Source organism: Schistocerca cancellata, chromosome 6 (genome assembly GCF_023864275.1).
Source record: "Schistocerca cancellata isolate TAMUIC-IGC-003103 chromosome 6, iqSchCanc2.1, whole genome shotgun sequence".
NCBI lineage: Eukaryota > Metazoa > Arthropoda > Insecta > Orthoptera > Acrididae > Schistocerca > Schistocerca cancellata.
The window spans coordinates 655,201,468-655,218,711 of record NC_064631.1 but is presented as its reverse complement, the minus strand read 5'-3'; the positions used below and the strand labels follow the sequence as shown (position 1 = coordinate 655,218,711).

The window sequence follows — 17,244 nt, the reverse complement described above, 5'->3', positions numbered from 1 at the left end:
CTTTTGTCTTCTTCCCAAGATCCACAAATCCAGTCGTCCTATAACTCCTGGCATTCAAAGCACCTACTGAACATATATCTGCCATAACTGGTCAGCACCTACAACCCATAGTACAGAGATTTCCCTCCTATATTAAAGGCACCAACCATCTCCTAGATTGTCTGAAATCCATACCCATCCCACCCCCACCACACACCTTGCTTGTTGCCATTGATGCCACCTCCCTCTATATCAACATCCTACATGTACATGGTGTGTCTGCTTCTGAACATATCTCCAGTCATTGCCCACCTGATTCCAAACCCATGACATCTTCCTGCTCATCTTAATCAGCTATATACTTACCAACAACTACTTCACATTCGTGGTGCAGACATACTAACAGATCAGGGGTACAGCCATTGGAACCAGAAAGGCTCCTTTCTAAGCCAACCTTTTCATGGGTTTCTTGAAAGGGGCTTTCCTTGCATCCATAAGCCTTCAGTCACTGGTTTGGTGCATGCAAGTGGTACATCCACATGAACACAGTCTCTTATAGCTGAAGCCAGACCATGCACAGCAGCACATGATGGGTGAGGCAACTGGCTGGGGGTAAGGAGGAGGCTGCAGCGGGAAGGGGAAGAAATAGCAGGGTAAGGGTGGGGGACAGTAAATTGCTGCTTGTGGGAGTGTGCAGGGATGAGGTGGAGAGAGGGTAGGTCAGATATGTGCAGTCAGGAGGTTAGACAGATTGCGACGGGGGGGGGGGGGGGAGAGAGGGAGAGAGAGGGAGAGAGAGAGAGAGAGAGAGAGAGAGAGAGAGAGAGAGAGAGAGAGAGAGAGAGAGAGTTGGGGGGGGGGGGTTAGCGGAAAAGCGGAGATGTAAAAAGAAGGGTTTGTTGGTGGAGTAGAGGGCTGTGTAGTGATGGAATGAGAACAGGGAAGGGCTAACAAACATTGAAGCTTTCGTAGACTAACACCTTCAGCCACCCACCGTCCTACATAAAAGATACCAAACATTTGCTCCACTAACTCTCCACCATTCCCATTCCTTTACAACACAGTGCCCTGCTCTTCACTTTTGATGCCATCCCCCTTTACACTAACATCCCTAATGCCCATGGCCTTACTGGTATTGAACACTAGCTGTCCCAACACAACATTCCAAATCAGCAACCTCCGTCCTAGTCGCCATGACCAACTATATCCTCACCCACAATTACTTCCCCTTTGAAGGCATCACCTACAAACAAATCCGGGGTATGGCTATGGGCATCCACATGGCGCCAACCTGTTCAAGGTCCAGCTAGAGGAATTCTTCGTATACACCCAGAATCCCAAATCCCTCACACGATTCAGATTCATTGATGACATCTTCATGATCTGCATTGAGGATGAGGACACTCTATCCCCATTCCTTCAGAACCTCAACACCTTCTCCCCCATTCACTTCATCTGGTCCTACTCAACCCAACAAGCTACCTTCCATGATGTTGACATCCACCTCAAAGACGGCTACAACAGTACCTCTGTCCACATCAAACCTACCAGCCACCAGCAATACCTCCATCTCAACAGCTGCAACCCATTCCATACCAAAAAGTCCCTTCCACACAGCCTAGCCACCCATGGCTGTTGCATCTGCAGTGATGAGCAGTTTCTCAGAACTCCAGCAGGTGGGAACTAGCACTACAATATGACCCCCCCTCCCACCTCTGTTACGTACAGTGCACTTAGCGTTTGACTTGTATTAACTCATGTGTGATGTTTAAGCAGTAATCTCTGTCTGCATATTACTTTGTCTTCCACCTTTAAGCTCTCAGGTTTCCAAATCTCTTGCAGTGCAGTTCCAGCAATCAGTCTGTCATTCTCATTCTATTCAGGGTGACTTTTCCATAGTTTACCCCTTGTCCTAAAACTCTTCAGCTTCTCTCCCTTCGCCTCTCTTCCTTCTCCTTCAACCTTTCTGATGGAAGAAAGAGCCACTGGCTCCGAAAGCTTGCTTAAGTAAAACCTCTTTTATATGTGTGTTCTCCTGCCGCCACTTGGTGTGTAGATTTCTTATCTATCCAATTACGTTATATTGTCAAAAATTGATTAGTTTTGTTGTTATAAATCTATCCTTTTATAATATATGTGGTTTATGGGAGCTTAGATGATGCTGGTGTAACTCATTTATAACTTGATGCTAAGGGTTTGTATGCTTATGCCATATATTTTGGTTAAAGTTTACCATAAGGGAACAGTATGGTTTATCAAGAGGATTATTATAATTTCTTTTATTTTCCATTTCTGCTGTTGCTAATGCCATTGCACGTATAAGACTTTACTTTTGGATATTGCACTATTGTCACCATAGTACTTATTTGCTTTATACGTAGAATGAGGAGTTCTTGACAGTGAAGCACATGTCGGTAAAGATATACTGTGATGTCATTGTGGGTATTTATAGTTTTCAAACATGAAAATTTGATAGAGTATGAAGGCTTTTATACTAGTGGGTTGTACTGGTGGATTGTGGTATATGCTAAACAATGGGAGGTTCTCTAGGTAATGTATGTGTCAGGTTATTTGTGAGATGTTTCATTTAAGAGAAGAAACATCAAATGGCGGCCCCTCTGGAAATACTTTGTATCTTGGAATGACTTGATCATGTGGTATGTCATGGAGAGAAAACATTAAAGGCATAGTCAATATCAATTCAGGCAGGCTAGGAAAAAATCTTCTTTATAGTCCTGGATATTATTGAATTTAGCATATGTTAAAATGAAGGACTAAGTAAAGAATATGTATTTTTTTTGTTTTCTCCAAAAAAAATTTCTGCTCTGAGATACAGCCCTCCAAAGATGACACTGCGCATACCATTTTGAAGATGCGAATTTTGGAAAAAATTATTAAACAGTTCTAGATATTTTGTTGTTGTTGTTTTTGTATTTGAAAGATAATTGCTTTATGGTTACAAATAAATCCTCCATTTGGACTTATTGGTCAAAGTCCTTTTACTATAGCATTTTGAACTTTTTTTTTTATAATTTATGGAAAAAATTTTTTTTTCAAAATTGCCAATCCATAAAATTTTGATTTTTTTTCTGTTGATTAGTACCATAGAATTCTACATTCCTTGAAAAGGAGAGCTTTCACTTTTAGGTTGAACAGGTTTTATTAACAATTGAAATTTTTACTATACATAAAACCTGTTTTATTATCACATAACAGGCTTATAAAAATCAAAACCTAGCCTTATTTAACATAATTTTAGTTTTGAAAGATGAATTAGACTCATTTTTCAAGTATTTTAAATGGTTCCAAAATGTATCTGAAAGGTCCAAAGACTTAAAGGTTTCAATTTATACAACTTCTGTGCACTCTGTTTTGTACTGAAATTAGACAGTCAGTGAACTAAAAATGTGTTCCTCTACTTCAGAATCTCCCTTTGATATAGAGTGATGCCTTTCTGTTGAACCAAAATGAACTGGAGCACTTAAATCTTCAAAACATTGTGAACACAGGATGTGAGCTCTGATGGAGTTGTTACTGTCCTTCATCTGGAAACCCATATCCAGCAGTTGGTCCATGCGGCAGCATAAAGTCACTACAGTTTTGTTTAACTACATAACTGGTGTCTATAATCTCTGCAATCCACCAGTCACAGTCATGCACTATTTCTTCTTTCTTGCTCTTTAAAGTGTGTGCAATATGAGTTCACCCATCACTTTGAGTCCAAAAATGTGTCTTCTGAATTCCTTTCACAGGAGCAGTTTGGACCATTCTTCTTTTTTCTGTTCATTGAATTCTTTGTTTCCTCTTTGGACAAAAGAATGAGGGCTGTGGATGTGTAAGATTTCACGAATCTCATAAAATCCTCAGCATTCTGAATCACAGCTGTATTTGGTCTGGAAAGATTATGTTTTGTAGCATGGTGCTTCAGAAGGCCTCCTACACCACCACAAGGCCCCTTCCAGTGACTAGTAGCACTGTACACCCAGTCAGTTAGCACTAGTGACATATTCAATTCAAACAGTTGGTAACGATTTTTAAAATGACTAGGAGCGCAGTCAGAAGTAATGATTCTCTGCACCTGTTTGCAGTTGAAGAATTATGCGTGTTGCTAGAAAATCACGTGCTGTGTCACGTCCTGAGTCATCACTTATAACTGCAACGCTTGTGGCCTTGTTTTGAAAATATGTCACTCTTGTAAAAATTGAAACCTGGTCATTACTCCAATGATACCGTTGTACTTCTTGTGGGAGAATTACAGACCTGTTATCAGCAAAATCACTGTGAAGCACTAAAAATAGTTCTTCAGCCTGTACACACCCTTTCACTTCTGCAATGTGTTGTTGTTACAATCTCTTCAGATGCTGGTGTGTTATTGCTTTCACTGGCCATTTACCAAGTTCATCAATGAAACTTTCAAAGGCAACAGTTTTCTTAATTAGTTTATTTTCCTCCCATGTCACATATGTAATTTCTGCAGAGTTATCTGATAAGTCTTCCAGGCCAAGTGCCAGTAAAGACAGTCCTCCCATTCCAGGCAGTCACCACATTCTTGAAACAAACAAGTCTCTCGCTTTACATCACAGACTACTAATGACTTCACACGCCCAACCAAGGTGTCATATGTCACGTGCTCCAGTAAGTTCTTCAACGTTATCACATGAAGTTCAAAATTCAGGCAGTACACACATAAACAGACATCTCTAGGTGGGTGTGGAACTACCCACTTAGGTCATAGTGCATAAAATTTTGATCTTCCAATATGTGAAGTTGTATAGTTACTCTTATAAATTGCAAATGTTTCTTTAATACTGTGAGTCATGAACCTCTTCACTTTCAAAACTTTTTGACATTCAGCTGTTACAGTTATAGTGCCTATTTTGTTGGCACTCTGGCGAGAACAGTCCCATTTATCTTCCAGACAAAATAACTGCACTATTTGAACTTGAGCTGCTTCTACAGGATGACTGTAATGGGGATTTGGTCTTCCAAAGACTTCTTTGTCAGACCTCACATTTCTTGATTTGTCTACCATGTACTTTGATACTGATGGAACATGGTTCAAAATTGTTTTCTTTGAAAATGTCTCTGGAATAATAGTTAAAACTTGCACCTTTTGACTGTAGGACGCACGATATTCGACAGCTGAATTGTTATTTGTGAAAAATTCCTGGCAAGAGGTGCAAGGGTGCTTTGGTTCATTTTCTTTTGAAGATGGAATTTCAACGTTGAAGAGCGTGGCCGGTTTTGCTGTAGTGTATTCATCCATAGCTTTAGTAACTTCTCTGTACATTCTTGATGCAAAGAGCTTATGACTCGACTTCACTGACGATTGTTTCTTAACAGGACTAGTTGACTGATTCAGCGTATTTAATTCTTCCTTTATTGATGCAAAATGTGCATCATGGGAGGCTTCACCTTGTTCAGATACTATCATTGTTGTTGTTCTGTCAAAACATTTAGAAGACAAAAAGTCATCACTGGAAACATCTCTACTTTGAAACAACCTCAACAAAGTCTGGTTTTTTTGTTTGTCTTATATATGACTCTTTTATGGACATACAAATAGTCAGCACACTTCACTCTCCTATGGCCCCAGTCATAAGACATTTCAAACAGTCCTTTTCACAAAATACACTCCAGCTGTGTCAACTAGCAAATTCCTCATGAAAATACAAACCTCACTAGATGGTGTCAGATGTGTTAGAAGCTTCTTCAGTGAACAAATTAGCACTGAACAGCGACAATACAGAAACCTGCAATGAACAACCATGACCTTCAAACTGCCTACGAGCACTTCTATTTTTACGGCGGAGACAGTGGCAGTTTTGGAAGCACTTAAGTTTGTCTCTAGCACTTCCTTCCCCAAGATATTGATAGTATCTGACTCGCAAAGCGTTCTTAAAAACATTCAGTACAGTCGATGGAACAAAACAACCAACAGTTATATCTTGGATGTGACATCTGAATATATTCGCAGCACATGCATGGGCCGGACGATCCATTTGTTGTGGGTACCTTCCCACTCTGGTATCCTCTATAATGATGAAGTTGATGCATTAGCCAAACAAGCGGCAACCTTAGGCTCTGTCCTGGATCTGCACCTTCCTTATGCAGACTACTTACGTGAAGTCTAGGATCACACAAGACAACAATGGCAGGAAATGTGGAACGTTTCTCAACAGACAAAAGGCGGTTATTACGCAGTGCTACAATCTCGGATTCCTTCACTGCCGTGGTTCATGAGGACACATCTGGACCGATCCAAGATTTCTACCATCATGAGACTCCGCTTCAATCATGCCTCTTTCCCACAACATCTACATCGGATCAACATTTACAGTTCACCAGCATGTGAGTGTGATCCTGAGTTGGAAGCTGATGTCAACCACATCTTATTTATGTGCCCCAAATTTGACCGTGAACGGTTGGTCTTGCTGAAGACATTGCTGAGTATGGGCTACCATCTTCCTCAATCAGCTTCTTCTCTTTTGTGTACTAAAGACGTTTGTCTATATAAAGTGATAGTTAACTTCATCAAGAGTACTGGTTAAATTTTTAGGTTTGAATGGTGTACATAAATTATAAATATGTCTTGCTGATGAAGATATTTCAGAATTGGTGTGAATTGTAAGCCAAGACACTTTTAATGATTTTCCAATTCAATTCAATTCAATTTTTAAAACACTATGTACAAAACTGTAACAGTTAAGCTTTTTATTCTTGTAAATATGCATTTCTGTATTTGTTTAAGAAATAATTGCACCAAAGACAAAAGAAATAAACATTGTAACAAAGAAATTAGCAAGAAACAACTTCAGTGAAGACATAATTACCCTTAAAAGTTAAAAAAAATGACTCTTTAAAAATAACACCTGTCCAACTTAAAAGTGGAAGCTCTCCTTTACAGAGAATATAGTACTACATGATACTAATCAACAGAAAATATCTAACTTTTCTGGATCAGCATTGTCAAAAAAAAAATTTCTGTAAATTATAAAAAAAAAATTCAAAAGGCGCCAGTAAAAGAACTTTGACAGATAAGTCCAAATGGAGGATACTATTGTAATCAAAAAACAATTATATTTCAAATAAAAAACTCTTAACAAAATATCTAGAACTGTTACAGAGATACAGCATTTAAAAAGTTTTCCAAAATTCACATCTTCAAAATGGTGTATGCAGCATCATCTTTGGAGGCCTGTATCTCAGGGCAAGAATGATTTTGGAGAAAACAAAAAAACAAAAAAAAAAAAAAACAAAAAAATGTGTTTCTTACTTACTCTTGAATATATTCTAAATTCAATAACATTCAAGACTATGAACGCAACCTCCCTGCTGAAGTGATACTGATTATGCCTAAAGCGTGGAGGGTCAGTCTACCTCAATTCAATGTACAAGGAGTTTGCTCTCTTGTGGGAATAATGAAGGAATATAGGAGTATGTGAGAACAGAAACTTTAGTATTTGAAATGCTTCAGGAGCCAAACTGCACCAACACTTGCACATATGACCAAAAGTTGTATGCAACCGTTATCAAGAATTTTTCATGACTTTGAAGGGAGACTTGTAATCCACCACACCTATGGTTGATAGTATCCATGCAAAACCGTGTAATTTTTGGTAGGAATATTTATTTTTTCCTGGATTTTGAATTATTTCTGAACCCTCGTAGTAGCTCTAAAATGCTAGTTTTTAAAATGTGGTGCAAAAGAGTGAGACAGTGTCATTTCAAGTTTTGTTTTCTTTCTGTTTTTTTCAGAATCTTCTTGCATGTGAACACCAAGCACAATTATATTGTACATTTGTGCAGCTCATATGGACTTTCCTGATGCTGCTGAGTACAATGTTTGAACTGCGTCTATCATTTCTGCTCATGCTCTTTGTTCTGTTTCCCACAGTTGCCAATCTTGTCGTTATAATGAGCAAGAACCACCAAAGAAGTATGTTGAATATACGAGCTAAGTAATGAATTTTTTGTAAATAAATTATCATGCTATTCTGCAGCTGACAATCAGTTAAAGAAATGTGAACCCTGTAAGTAGTTAATAGACCTTAAATTATGTTAGCCTCTTTGGATTCTGTTAGTAACAGGAAAGACAAATAGTACTTCAGAAGGTGTTAAAGAATATTTAATTTAATTTTTTTGTTCTAAGTATTACATGATTATTGAACCAATTTACAACATTACTACACACTACTTTAGTTATAAGAGTTGTTGTATAGTTGTAGTGATAGATCAGGCATACATCTAAAAGATGAAAGACTCACTCAGTCTGTGGGGGAAAAAAAGGCTTATAGAAGAAGTTACTTTTCAAAGATTGTTTAGGAAAATCCCAGTCCCCAGTCCTGTTGTAGTGTTTCCCTTCTTAAAATATGTAGTAGTTCCTGCTGTGATGCATTACGATATGACAGACTAACCGCACAAGTTGTACTTTGCAGAAGGCTACATGTGAGGGGCTATGTTGAATGAACCACAAAGGTAAATTCTAGTAAACTGCTCTTGATTGGAAGTATGCTTACCTCATCTCTTCTAAAGCTGTTTTGTACTACAATGAAGTCTCTATACACATGAGGACACCTCATTTATTAATTCAAACCAAAATGTGGAAAAAGTGTCTGTACAGTTATTTATTTTGCATGACAGCCAGTCTGTACCCATTAATGACAATAACAATCCCGTAATCTGATGATAACCTTCAAGCATAGTCATATTCACAAAACAGTGCACTGAATCTGTTTCTGTTTCCACAGTTCAGATCATCACACTCTTCAGACTAAAATTTTAGGTGAAATGTAGCAGTTTTGATCTATACCTGTTCAATATCTTCTGGCTGGCATTACTAGACTGGGGTGGGCTATTCAAATTCTTTCGAATCTGCCTGCACAAGGGTGCACTTTCGTGGTTAGTCAGTTAAGTCTGTTAATCATCTGTAACATTACATTAATTGTGTTGTTAATCTTTGCAGGTCAGTTGTTAGTAGCTGGAATTGTTGCATAAACATCAGTGTGGATAAAGTCTTCAGCATTGTTAGATTGGTTCCTTGAAGAGCTATGCATCTTGGTGCCAAATCTGATACGGGACTCGTTGCTATCTTTTGTTGCTCAAGGACAATTCAGCCTATTCTTATCACTTTCCCACACTCCTGATTCGTAGAGTGTGACTATCTGTCACTTGGGGGACCTGGTCTTTCCTACTGGCTTGCATAGCTACAGCAGCGTAGAGAGAGAGAGAGAGAGAGAGAGAGAGAGAGAGAGTGTGTGTGTGTGTGTGTGTGTGTGTGTGTGTGTGTGTGTGTGTGTGTGGGGTACCCACGATCTGGCCCAACTAACCATGTCAGTGACTGGTACTTTTGTATGGTCCCTCATATCAAGAAGGGAATATCTAAGAAGAAGAAGCAGACAGTGATCTATCCGAACATTCTACCTGCCATCTGTCCAGTTCTACATGGGAAAGGATTGCCAATACCCGAACCACTGACAGAGTACGAGATTACTTCTGACGGAGATTCTGAATGTTCTGAACCATGTACATCACAAGATCCAGAGTTTCTGCCAAATATATCACCAACTGATGATCCACAAAATTTGTCCCAAAATGAGTTAAGTGACCTCATTAGAGATTTGGAGCTCTCTAAAGCTAAGGATGAGATTTTAGCATCAAGATTGCAGCAGCACAATTTTCTGGAAATCAATGAAAATGTTTCATTCTACCACAGAAGAGAGCAACAATTCACTCCTTTTTTTAACATGCGAGATAGTCTTGTGATATGCGTAGTCATAAATGATCTAATGAAGGCTCTCAGAATTATTTACAATCCTCATGAGTGGAGACTCTTTATTGATTCATCAAAGTTGATCTTAAAAGCAGTGCTTTTACACATTGGTAATGAGCTTCCTTCTATTCAAGTTGGGAATAGTGTGCATATGAAAGAGTCATACCAAAACATGAAAATTTTACTAGAAGCTATCAAGTATGACTCTCAGTGGTAGATTTGTGGTGACTTGGAAAGTGGCTGCACTGCTATTAGGTATGCAGGTAGGGTATACTAAATGTTGCTGCTTTCTCTGTGAATGGGATAGCTGAGCTCGTGCATCTCATTACAGTAAACATGAATGGCCCACCAGAAAATCTCGTCAACCAGATATAAAGAATATTAAGAGTGAACCTCTAGTAGACCCTAAAAAGTTTCTGCTCCTGCCCTTGCACATAAAGTTGGGTCTCATGAAAAACTTTGTTAATGGATTCAACAAAGATGGGGGCACATTTAAGTAATTAGGGCAAAAATTCCCTTACTTATGTGATGCCAAAGTAAAGGAGGGCATCTCTGTAGGCCCACAAATTTGAGAGGTTTTTAGAGGCCATACTTTTGATGGAAACATACAACGTGATGAGAAACATGCATGGAAATGTTTTACGACAGTCTGTTTACAGTTCTTAGGGAACAAACGAGCAATAAATTACAAGTAGATTGTAGATAACATGTTATCATCTTATGAAAAACTTGGTTGCAACATGTCACTGAAAATAGCATTTCTTACATATTCATCTTGACTTCTTCCCCAAAGATTGTGGTATGGTAAGCGATGAACATGGGAGCGATTTCCTCAAGATATTGCCACATTTGAGAAGAGGTACGTTGGAATGTGGATCCCTAACTATTTTAGCAGATTACTGCTGGACTGTCATAAGGGATGTTCCCGAATATGCGTATAAACATCAAGCCAAGTGAAAACAGTCATCTTCTGAATTTATCTCTGAACAAAATATGTAATTGTATATACTGTACATATGGACATTTAACATTTATAATCCTTTATATACATTTGTGACCAGTTAATTTATATATTTTCTTTTGTGCTTTACATAGTTCTGGTACAAAGTAGACTTACAAAGTATTTTCATTCATTTAATATTATCTTAATTTTTTCTTAATATTTTATTTTTGCATTTCCAGAATGGCACTGAAATTTATCAATGCACAAAAAATAACATAATTCAAGTAATTATTCACTTAAAATTTGTTATGTTGAAGCTTGGAACATGAATGCATATATAGTTAATGACTTATTTACACAAAAATGTAGATTACTTTTTAAAAAACTAAAGCTAAATATTTATGAAGATAATTTTGTATCATTTTATACTGAAATAAACATAACTAACTCAAAATCATGCAATTTACATACTTTCACTTCAAATTTGTTGTTCAGTGTAATTTTTATTCCAGAAACATGCATTACTACTATACCCTCTGTGTTCTTAATAGATTCAAAAAATGCCTGTGAAATACCATTCACGTCACTACCACTGTCCAGTAAACACTTAACATGTATCCCTTGTACCCTTGCTGTTATTACAGGGTGCCTCACTTCCTGTTTACTTACCATATGATCTTCTTCATACAACAAATCTTCATTAACCCTTTCCCTGGAAAAACTATCATCCTGCATACCAAAATGGTTATCACACACAGTCAAATGACGGATAGCATGGTCTTAGTCCTCACTACAACTCTCACACTCTTACTCTTCATTAGACCTAATATTATCCTCCTTTATTCTTTCTTTACTTACCACGTGGCCACCATTATCAATTATAAATTCAAATACCTCATCCTCATCACTACTGTCAGAATCAGACCCACTGTCACTTTCACTGTCCTCAAATATTTGGCTAATTAGTTGATCCTTGTTTCCAGTGTTAGACCATAAAGCTAAACACCTGACTTCCTTATGTTCTCTTAAAAATTTAACATACATTTTGACACTTTGGACATCCTGAGCAACAGCAACACACTCTGTTTCATCACTTGATTTCATTATAATAAGTTCCTCCTCTCCTTTTATGGGATAAGCATTGCTACCCACACCATCATTCAACATCTCACTAGAATTAGAAATTACACTCATCTTACTACAATAATTTTCATTACCCTTACCTGTGGTTACATCACATTTATATACAAGTGGCTCTTCATCACTACCTGCTGGAGTGCAAGCCAAAACTTGGGCATTATCTACTTTAAATGGTTTGATCCAGAATTAAAGTCATCTCCTTCATTTCTTTTACTTGAATTTCTTCCATCATTTCCATGCCCATTCTGGTTATCCACCACCCAACCATTCCTTGAATATCTACTGTAATTAGTCCTGTTCATCCTGTTTACCTGAAATTCTCTCCTTGATTGATTATTGTCATCAAAATGCCTCCTATGATCTGCCACTGAGGGCTTCACCCTCTCTACTTTATCAACATAATTCAAGAAATCCCTAATATTACCCCTAGGGGCAGGTACAAGCAATTCTCTTAACTTTCTGAGGCAACTTAGTTTCTAAACCCATAATTATTGATTGACTATGCAATATTATTTGTTTAAATGATGAAATTAACAGATATCATTATGCAAACAGTACTTTTGACAAAACTATTAATTACTTTGGAATTAATTAAGGGCTGGCTTTGCTAACATCTTTTCAATTAGAGCCAAATACATCCTTTAAGAATACTATTAGTTGTTCCCCCAAATGTTTATGATTAGTACAGAACTGATATTTGTTTAGACATCAACAATGGAATTTAAGTTATGAAACAGTTACTGATTTCACCGTATAACAAAAGTTATTAACTAGGAATAGTCAAAATAAATTAGAAAAATTACATACATAAAACTAAGCACAAAATTAGATCTGATGTTATATTCTTTAAAACTGAGGGCCAACCTTCCTCTTTTATGAAAATGCAGATTATACTTATGTATGTTAATGGTAATTAGTTAAAAGTGAAAACATGTATTTTAAGGAGGTAGATGGTAAAACAAGATGGGAAGTCAAAATATTCCAGCTTGCTTTGTCACAGAGACAATAGAAGATTTTTGAAATGTGTTGTTGTGGGAGAATGTGGAAGATTGGATGGATAGATCAGAAAATGAAGAAAAGGCACTGAATCAAGTTGGAAAAAAACAATTTGTGTCACAACTGGACTAACAGAAGCTGTTGCTTGATATACACATCGTGAGGCATCAAACAGTACTTAATATGGTATTAGAGAGAACTGTGGGAGGTAAGCACTGCAGAGGGAGATGAAGACTTGAGTACAGCAAGCAGATTCAGGAGGAAGTGGGTTGCATAGTTATGTGGAGATGAAGAGATTTGCATAGAATAGACTAGTGTGAAGAGCTGTGTCAAACTAGTCTTCAGATAGACCACCATGATAAGAATAACATTCATGTTAGTAATTCAGTCAAGCTGGAAAAAAAGGTGAATACCAGAATGTGTAAAAAGAGGAACTGCAGATACACCAAAAATGGAGCAATCGTTTATACTGTGGTTGAAACAGTCAGAGCAATTGGAAGATCAGTCTGCAATTCAGTTTCACATGAGCACATATTTAAGCAGTATGAGCAATCTACATTACATTTAGCTGTTGGTATTTTATGTAGGTTTAAGAAAAGTCCCAATTATAAAGCAGGAATAACCACTTCATATGATACAATTAATATTACCAAATCCAAAGTACCCCTGAAGTTGACAGATACTTGAAACCTCAGCTGAAGTACACTTAGAGTTTAGCACTTTAAATACAAGTACACCCCACTTGTAACAGTCCTCCCTTTCTTACAATATTTACAATGCTCATTTAGCAGTTGGAAATTTAATCAAGGCTGTTGGAATATATTTGGTTGGAGATGAATATGCTACAAACAGACGAACAAGGGAACATTAAGAGATGTGACCATGTGTGTGTTACCAGTGCCCTGTCCCTGTCTTGATCTTTTGATATAGCTGGAAAAATTTTGCATTGAAATGTAATAAATAATTTAATGTCCTTGGTTGTAACTTATGAGTAATAATAAATATTTCCAATTAAAGACAATGTTTGTTAGACATAGTTTCAATCTAACTATATTTCATTGTGCAGTCATACTTGTCATCCTCTGTACAACTCATTTTATTCTGGTTACCATCAGTGTGGAATATTTTTTCATGAAATTTACAGAATTTTAAATTGAGTACTATTTTGGAGACGTAGCATTTCTCAATATGCACGTAAAATTGTTAGTTTTAAACATTGGAACCACAAAATGTCTGACGTGACTTGGTTCATAACATCTTATTACATTAATTTACCCTGAATTTTTCAATTAATGTACACTTTCACTACTTATCCTCTGATGAAATTTATCTCAGTTTTTATAATCACGAAGTTCAGTAGAACTTGCTTCACTGAATGAATTTCTATCTTCAGTCACACCATGCTTCTGTACCCATCCCAAGTCACACCATGCTTCTGTACTCATCCCAAGTCACACTGTGCTTCTGTACTCATCCCTTGGCTCGTATCCTCTGTCTCTTACTCGTAGTTCAAAGTGGATGTCCACCTATTAAAGAACTTGCCACCCCAGTCGATGTAGTACCCTTACATGCTGCAAGAAAAGAGAAGAGTGAGGATGATTACATTTGCTGTCCATAATTGCTAATTCTTCATTGTGCTCTATAGAGCCTATCAATAAGGGGAAACTACTGTTAAAAATTTAAAAATACTATTCATCCCTTCCCTTTACATATATGAGGCGTTGATTTTTTTGTACAAAAAGCAACATACACATTCCATTGCAACTACAGCAATTGTCATTAGAAGGATTTATAACTTCTGACACACTGTTTAAAATGCTATGCCCAGGCAGTAATGTATTTAATTCACTGAAAAGATTACTATTCACCCTTCTGGTGGAAAAATGCTATTATTCTGTTGAAGAATTTATTGACAACAGTTTCACAGTTTGAAAAAGTGAATTGTAAATTTAATTTTTTGTGTTCAGAAAACTATAATAAATATTTATGAAGCTGTATCCCAGAAATGTATGTAAAGTAATATAAACTTTCGTATTTCATATAAAAATCATTCTCATCATAAAACTTGGCATGCCTTCTATACATAAAACCAAATGATTTGAGAATTGTATGTTACAAGATGATAAATCACATATACAAGATGAATAAATCACATTTCATATTGATGAAATGAGTCAAGGTATACTTTAACAGAGTTGTAGCAGCTCTTAGAAGTCAAATCTGTACATTGTCTTGACAATAAAATATCACTGTATTCGTAAATACTATTTGCAATTATGTTAGTTAAATGCAACCTAAAAATTGTACAGGAAAGCTATTGCTTTGGAGGAAAACACTGCTGCTTCTTCACTTACACTAAATAGCTATTGTTTTCTCCTACTGATTAATTAATATTTTTATGGATATTTTGAAAAAGTAAACAACTGAAAATGCAAGATGGAATAACAACAATATTATGAAAAGAATCAATTAATGATAATATAATGTAAATGAACAGATAAAAAAATCCACTCACCAAGCAGTGGCAGGGGAACACACACACACACACACACACACACACACACACACACACACAAATTTAACTTTTACAAGCTTTTGGAGCCAGAGGCTCCTTCTTCTTGTGGAAGAGCTGAAGGGGAAGGAAGAGGGATGGAGGAAAAGGACTTGAGAGGCTTAGGAAAAGTGTTACGGTTTAGAAAAGTTACCCGGACTCCCGGGTTAGGGGGGGTTTACCAGATGAGATGAGAAGGGGACTGCACCGAACGAGATTTGAAAAACCTGAGATCTTACAGGTGGAAACCAGGGTAATATGCAAGACAGAGATTACTACTAAAACATCTTTTCACTCTTATTAACTCATGCACGAGATTATTACTAAAATATCGTAAAAGTTAAATCCTTTTGTGTGTGTGTTCCCTTGTCACTGCTTGGTGAGTAGATTTTTTTATCTTTCCATTTGCATAATATTATGAAAAGGATAGATTGCTACTCACGATATAGAGCAGTTGTTGAGCTGCAGACAGCCACGATAAGAAGACATGTGAGTTTTTGGCCAAAAGCCCTTCTTCTAAAATTGACAATACACACATATTCATGCAAGCACAGTTCACATGCACATGACTACTGTCTTTGATTGCTGGGGTCAGACTCATGTGTTTTGCAGTTTTTTTTTATTGTGCCTGTCTGGGACTCAACATCTTCTCTATATGGCAACTATCCTTTTGATGTGCGTGTAATGACTATGTTTCCATTGATGGCTCAGGATTGGAAGTGTTTTGTCATATAATTGCTGTTCTATCAAATGAGTAATGACCTTTATTTATACATATCAGAATGTTTCTGGTTGTACTAATTCTTGTGTGCTCTTTCTGATACTTTTGTTTCATAGTACACAATTTTACTTTTGAAATGACTTCCCAGTCTCTCTCTCTCTCTCTCTCTCTCTCTCTCTCTCTTTCTCTCTCTCTCTCTCTCTCTGCTTTTTCCTATATTAAACCTTACTTTATTGAGCCTCATTTTACTTTTGAAGATCAATGATAAACTATTTGACAACACAGTGTACATTTGACGTAGAGACTATTTTAAAAATGTTTGCTGTTATAACAGTTTCTTTGTTTTTTTACAGTGTCAGTGTGGCTGATGTCATTGATTGGAAGTCTTGCATTCCCGACATTTTTGGTTCTATGGTACACAGTGCTTGTGTTTGAGTTATTCATTCCCATAACTGGAAGAATTGGACCAGACAAAAATCCTGAAATATTTATTGGAGGAATATCCTTTTTAATGTGCATACTAGCCACAAGTTATTTGGTATGTTAAACGTTTTAATTTACATGTAGAAAAGTCATAGTAAATTATGATTTTTTAAAATAATTCTAATCAGATTTTGTTTTCTCTGCCTTTGCGTGGATCACATTGCGAGGTTCAAAAGTAATAGTATTTAAATTAAGCATTTTGTATTGTGTGTGTTTGTTTGTGTGTGTGTGTGTGTGTGTGTGTGTGTGTGTGTGTGTGTGTGTGCGAGAGAGAGAGAGAGAGAGAGAGAGAGAGAGAGAGAGAGAGAGATTACCATATGTCGCTGGACAGCAGGCATATTGAATAACTAATTGTCTATTGGTGTGCAATGTCTACCTGGCCTACTCCAGTCTTATTGAAAATGAATGGAGTGTAGGAATATTAATAATATCAGAAATGGAAAAATAGCACATATCTGCGAGCTGCTATAACAGAGAGAGACTGAAAAGCACCTTTATTGAATCTTTAGCTTGCAGCATTCTTCAAAGCTCATTCATCCCACCCCGTCCCATCCAATCATTTTTATTTGCTTGTTGTGCTTAACATGCAACAATTTTGATGGTATTAGGTCATCTAGAGAAGAATAAGAAATACATGACCATGGCACTTTGTAAGGCAC

At 37.0% G+C, this 17,244-nt stretch overlaps 1 protein-coding gene across 2 annotated transcripts in view; it reads left to right on the top strand.

Annotated features, from left to right (window-relative positions):
* The window catches only part of LOC126190732 (endoplasmic reticulum metallopeptidase 1-like), a 263,271-nt gene that overhangs the window by 152,235 nt on the left and 93,792 nt on the right, over positions 1 to 17,244 (top strand). For both annotated transcript variants that reach the window (XM_049931220.1, XM_049931219.1), the window contains exons 8-9: positions 7,738 to 7,918; positions 16,456 to 16,640. In XM_049931220.1, the coding sequence (XP_049787177.1) occupies positions 7,738 to 7,918; positions 16,456 to 16,640 (366 nt within the window). The remainder of the gene's footprint in view (positions 1 to 7,737; positions 7,919 to 16,455; positions 16,641 to 17,244) is intronic.